The following is a 6,254-nucleotide window of genomic DNA, read 5'->3' on the forward strand; positions in this document are numbered from 1 at the left end:
CAGCTAGTATTAGACAAAATGGTGTGTGTGTGTGTGTGTGCGCGCACACGTTTGTGTGTTGTCTAAGATCAGCATTAAAATTAAGAATGCAAAACTATCTCGTTAAAAACATACTGAAAGGGTCATGAGTAAGAGAAAAGTATCTTGTAAAAAGAAAAACCACATACCGTCATAGTAGACAATTGCTCCTACCAGTTTGTCCTTCTGGAGCATTGGGAAGTGTTCAAGGGCTCTCGATTTGCTGAGGACATAACTGCTTTTCAGGCAATTACTTCCTGCAACCAGATCATATAGCTTGATTCCTACCCAGTAGTAAGGTAGCTGCCACCACCTACAGCATAAATAGGGGGAAAGGTTTCTTGAGACACCTGGCAGAACATTACAGAATGCCACTTTAAGTTATACTTTTCATTTAAGAAAAGCAATGGGTATCTAGAAGTATACTTACTGCAAAAGAAACAGGAGGAACTGCATGACTCTTTTTGACACCAACTGAGCTGAATTATATAAGTAAATGAATCAGCGAGACTTTAAATGAATCATCCCTAAAGCAGTGAGTGCTCCTTGATCTGGCCGCATACGAGAATTTTCTGGGGAGCACCAACCATAAATACAGATACCTGGGCCTCCCTTGTCTACAGACTGATTTAAGTGGACGAAGGTTGGGGGCCTGGGTGACTCTCATGTGCACCTGGGGTAGAGATTCATTGGTTTAAGATGTCCTAAGCTATCTATCTATGACAAAATATGGACAAAAATGATAAAATCTGTTTCTAGGCACCCACAACTCTCGTGTGGCTGGCAGTTGCACAAACCACTGTTTCATATTACCGGCATTCCAACTTAAGGCAAGTTCATGGACAGCTCTACCAACATCAGGAAAACTGGGTTGTATAATTCATAATCTGACACCTCGAAACCAAACTTCAGCTTTGGCTAATTTGGAAATTTAAAATGAGCGAAAACGGGTTAGGCTTGTAGTTGACCCATGTTAGGTTCAGATTTTGCAGCAGGATACTTTTTGACTCTGCATTTTTGTTTCCAAATGACCCTCTTCTGTTCCTCAGTGCAAATGCAGTTGCTCTTCTAGAGACTATCAGTAAACTGGGGTAAGAAACTACTCATTATAAACACAGAATATAACCTCCTCGGCCTTCGAGATCTAGCCCTTAGAGGCGGGTCAGAAAAGGGTAATTTAGGAAAAGCCACACTTTTATACACAACAAAGGCAAACATTTGAAAAGGATTAAAGATTAGGACCAATTAAAAGTACATTAAGAAATACACATCGAGGGACTATTTCCATTAAAACGGTGTTGTTCTATTGACCTCAGTTAAGCAAATAGTATATAGATGATATCAAAAGGCTTACTTGTAAATTGGAAGCATTATAGGCAACGGAGCTGATAAATGGGGAGCAATTTCTAGTAGGTTGGCACGCTCGTGAAGGGCTTCTTTTACCATCCTATACTGAAAAGCAAAACAGAGAAAATTAGTTTGGCAGTAACAGATCATAATATTTTCAAATGGCAAATAGACACCCTGCCAACTGATTGATACACAGAAACCTCTCTACCTCTGAGTGAGGATAGCTCCCTCCTAATCAAATTTCTAATAATACATCATGCTGTCAACCTGAAAGATTTTTTAGAAACCTTAACTGTATTTGCATAGGAGAAAAACATGCTGTCAGAGTTCCCAGGTGTAAGATCTTTTCCTGACTTGAGTTACAAGATTATTGTAACAATTTATCTTGCATTCTCTGTATTGTCCGCCTTCTCAGTCCTCTATAATATTTCCCCGTGTAGGAAATAACAGATTGTTCAAATTCACGCTAAATGTTCCCCCCTTGCCTCCACTAACACAAGCAGAGATAATACTTAGGAGTTGCACAGTATTTTACAGATTACAGAAAAGCTTTTGTTCTGACTCCTTTCGTCTTCGTTATGCCTCTCTGAAAAGCCAGCATTGCTATTGTAACACTAATTTAAAAATGAGAAAACTGAGGCTCATAGACATTGAATAAATCAGCTGGAACACATCACGAGTCATCTGACTCTAGGTCCCATGCTCTTTTCTTTGCATCCATCATGATGCCGAAGAGACACGGAAGAAAAGAGGACACATTCGAAACTGACAATGTCAAGTTAGCACTGCTGTGTTTTTCATGTACCAGAAGCAGATAGGGAGGTTCAACTGATTTTTTTTACCCCTCTGGGAAATGTCATCTTCCACACTGCCTTGGCAGTTTTCAAATGGTGGCAGACCGGACACAATAAAGTGTGACATAAGAAAAGCATGACTCAGATCATCTTTTCCTTAAGAACATGTCAGTGGCAATACGAGCGGATGATAGCAGTTACAGTTAAGAGGCTCAATTTAACACTCCTGTATTACAACACGGCCCCCCGAAACTGCCTGGAAAGTAGCACTTGGGTAGCCGTGGGCAAAACAAACAAACAAACAAACCATCACGATTGTCAAAACGCAACATATCCAAAGGTGATTTTGTAAATTTGCTACCTTGACATGCCTGCATGGAAAAAGCCCCTGATTACCCATAAACATGATGCTACAGGAAAGAGCCGGCACACCTCTCCTGAAAGATATTCCAGCAGAATACACACTAAATAGGTATTTCCAACAGGAAGAAATGTTAAAAGCCATAAAAAAAAAAAACACCTGATTTAATTGGGTAGAAAAAAGCATAGTCGCAATTTTTGTTTAACAACCAGCATACACAATTACCTGCTCAATATCCAAGTTCATGATAGCCTTCTGAAGATACCGCACACCACCATGGATCAATTTAGTGCTTCTGCTGCTGGTCCCTGATGAGAAATCATCTCTTTCTACAAGGGCTGTTTTTAGTCCTGTGTAACCAGAAAACCAAATTAACTTCTTAAATTACACAATTTGTATGTAATTCATTAAAGGCACTTCTCCAGGGTAGAGACAATCACAAGAAAAATGACTCTGAACATGGATAAATTTGTATTCAAAGTGCAGTACACTGTCTATATTATAATGAAGAGATTTTAGCCTCTTCCTGGGGGAAAAGTCAAACCAGAACTAGAAGCGTATTAAACTGTGAATGAGGCACAACTAGAAAATATTACAGTACAATTTCATGGCAGTAACATACTCCGGGGCATTTAGAGGGTCAAAGGAGAGCCTGGCACCCATCCTGACCCATGCAGAGTTAACTCAGTGTTGTTTCAAAGCCTTGTGGAACTCACAGTCACCCTTACTACAAGCCTCTCACATGTTCCAGCCCCTCATCTCCAGTTTAACACATCATCCATAAATCTAGACGGACCTCCTATGTGCTGGCTGCTATTTCTGGAGTGGTGTTAGAGTGGGTATAAAATGGGGGGGGGGGGAGACCAAAAGCATCAAAAGGGAAGAAGAAGGAAGAGAATGACCTCTGACACTGAGGGATTTATAGTCTAAGACACGCAAGCACAGTATTATAGAATTACAAAGAAAAATACAAGCCAGGACAAATAAACCCAGTGCAGAGTATCCATGAGTAAAGACAAGACAATATTCTCAGTAAAGGTGAGGCTGAGCAAAGAGAGGTTGGTTCTAGAAGTCATGTCTCTGCCCCTTTCTTTGAGGGTTGCAGTAAACCTCTTAGGGATGAAACCAGCTTTGTTTTGTTTTCTTTTCTTACAGAGCCATCCCTGCTGCTTCGGGATTGGGTAGGACCCACAGAACTACAAGTGCCATACACCAGTTAGAGATGAAACCCACACTTCAAACGACGCAACGTATACATCAACGCCAAGCCATGAGGAACGTTCAATGCCTGGCATACTCATAGGGGATGAGAGAATGTCATAGAATCCAATTACAATGAGAATATGTAACTAGAGAAGTTTGGGCTCGCAAAGCTCATATAAGAGAATCTGTGCATGTATTCAATTCAGAGGCATTTATTACATTTAATACCAAAGGGTCGTTTTTATAACTTTTAACAGTTTAAATATTGTACCCAAATGTCATGATAAAATCAGGGCGATTCCCTTGACTCAAAAGGACAAAATGTTTGGAAACCAGGGAAGAAAAGCAGAGAACTTTGATTCAAGGGCAAAAGTGCTAATGCTCTAACTAACTGCAAAATAACACAGAAATTACAGGTACTGTGGCCCCGGTCACACTTTTGAAGCATTTATGCCGGACAAAAATCTGCTAAAGTCTCGACGGTGAAAACTCTATCAGATATGCTTAGTAAATTCAGTACTGAATGTATTAAAAAAAAAAAACAGGAAAATATGTCAAGTTAGCACATATATTTTAAAAGAATATGGAGAACGTAAGTGCCAGGCAAAGTGCTGGCGTGAGAAATGAATTCGGCACGGACCAAGCTGTCAGCCGCTCCCAGCCCAGAGAGCGGCAAGTAAGTGCACCAGATTTATAGGCGCTGGATTTGCAGATACAGAGAACTCTTCTCTTACTCTGGGTTAGAAGTTAAAATCAGGAAGGGGGAATGAAGCATGAGACTATGGACTCTGAGAAACAAACTGAGGGCTTCAGAGGGGAGGGGGTGGGGGAATGGGATAGACTGGTGATGGATAGTAAGGAGGGCACGTATCGCATGGTGCACTGGGTGTTATATGCAACTAATGAATCATCGAACTTTACATCAAAAACCAGGGATGTACTGTATGATGACTAACATAATATAATAATAAAAAAAAAGAGCGCTATTTTCCTAAAACAACAACAAAAAAAAAAGAAGAAGAAGTTAAAATCAGGATATAAACCTAAAATTGCATAGTCAAGATTACATTTGTAATCTCTTAAGAAGACTCTGCCTGGGGGAGTTTTTTCGCCTTTTCTTAGAAAGTCCAACAGAGAGATCTTCCTGCGCTAAAATAGACCATTGTGTCTTCAGCTGAAAATCAGGTGAGGGAATTGACTTTCAAAGGGCACTTAAGAGCCAGATTATTTAAACTATACCTCTCATTTAACCTTGGAATCCCAGTCATGGCACCAAGATGCCTGCCCCATGAGAGGCAGGGACATGAGAGTGAGAGAGCCCTCCCGTCCAGCCCCTGGCTCCCCACCTGGGCCTGTCGCCAGTAATCCCCACCTCCCGGCATGGAATCCCGTACCCTGAAGCGTGGACTGGACCTAGCACCTTGCTTCTAATGAACAGAATACGACGTTACAGCATGCCACTTCTGTGATGAGGTTACAAAAGACTGTGACTCCCGCTCTCTCTGTCTTGCCCATAACTCTCTCTTGCCCTCTCTTGCTTACCAGGATGAAGCAAATGGTCATGTTTTAAGACCATGGACTAAGGGAGGCCCCCAGGCAACAGGTCACAAGGAACTGAGGCCTAAGTCCAACCACCAGTGAGGAAGTGAATCGTGGCAACGACTACTGGAGTTGCTAGGAAGCACGGCAGCCTGTTTGAGACTCAGAGCCGGAGAACCCAGGCTAAGGCACACCCAGATCCCTGACCCACCAAAACTGTGTGATAGCAAAGGTTGTTTCAGGCCACTCAATTTTGGGGTAGCTTATTGATGGCACGAGTCCCTGTGTGATTATAACTGCAAGCACAGTCTAAGTTTCTAATTGCACCTGGGGTTGGGGTCTTCAAGAAAAGCTGAGTTTATGGAGGAGTGTGTGTTCAAGATAGGAAGGGAGGGAATGATTACTGGCAAAACAAAACAAAACAAAACAAAACAAAAAACAAAAAACAACCCGGTAGTGAAGCAAGAGAAAGGCAAATGCTTGAGATGGCCCAACTCATCTAGGGGCCCGCTTGTCACTCAGGGGCTGGGGACAATGTGAAGGAGATCCAGGGGCAGGAATAGTAAAAGGCAGATCACAAAGGGCCTTTCATCCACCCTGGGGAATTTGGACACTGTCCAATGGACAATTGTTTCTCACAAGTAAATAACACCTGAGTCTCCTGAAAAGGAAAATGCCTCTGAGAACAGGGCTCCAAGTCGTGGACTGGTTTGAGAAGCAAGTGCTTTGTCAGAAAATACAAGATTTGGCATGAAAGCCACAGAAGTGTGAAACCTGAACACTGTTCTCAGTTCCGAGTTATCCAGTTTGAGAAGGGTATTGCTGGTTGATTTTTTTTATTATGATGATTATAAAAAGAATAGAATTTCAATTTTTTTCCAGAAATTCTCAGATATTGTTTTGAGAAACACGATTGTGCTGTCAGGGGAACCACCAAAGTGTTTTAAGCTGAAAAATCAGATTAATGTTCTTGAAAGATCTCTCTGGGA

General features: G+C 41.6%; 1 protein-coding gene across 2 annotated transcripts in view; it reads right to left on the bottom strand.

Moving 5' to 3' along the window:
• Positions 1-6,254, bottom strand: part of GPD2 (glycerol-3-phosphate dehydrogenase 2) — a 137,334-nt gene that overhangs the window by 64,625 nt on the left and 66,455 nt on the right. For both annotated transcript variants that reach the window (XM_008686991.2, XM_008686990.2), the window contains exons 4-6: positions 2,749-2,873; positions 1,373-1,470; positions 168-331 (exon numbers count right to left, since the gene is read on the bottom strand). In XM_008686991.2, the coding sequence (XP_008685213.1) occupies positions 168-331; positions 1,373-1,470; positions 2,749-2,873 (387 nt within the window). The remainder of the gene's footprint in view (positions 1-167; positions 332-1,372; positions 1,471-2,748; positions 2,874-6,254) is intronic.

Source organism: Ursus maritimus, unplaced genomic scaffold, assembly GCF_017311325.1.
Source record: "Ursus maritimus isolate PB19 unplaced genomic scaffold, ASM1731132v1 scaffold_1, whole genome shotgun sequence".
NCBI classification, from domain to species: Eukaryota; Metazoa; Chordata; class Mammalia; order Carnivora; family Ursidae; genus Ursus; species Ursus maritimus.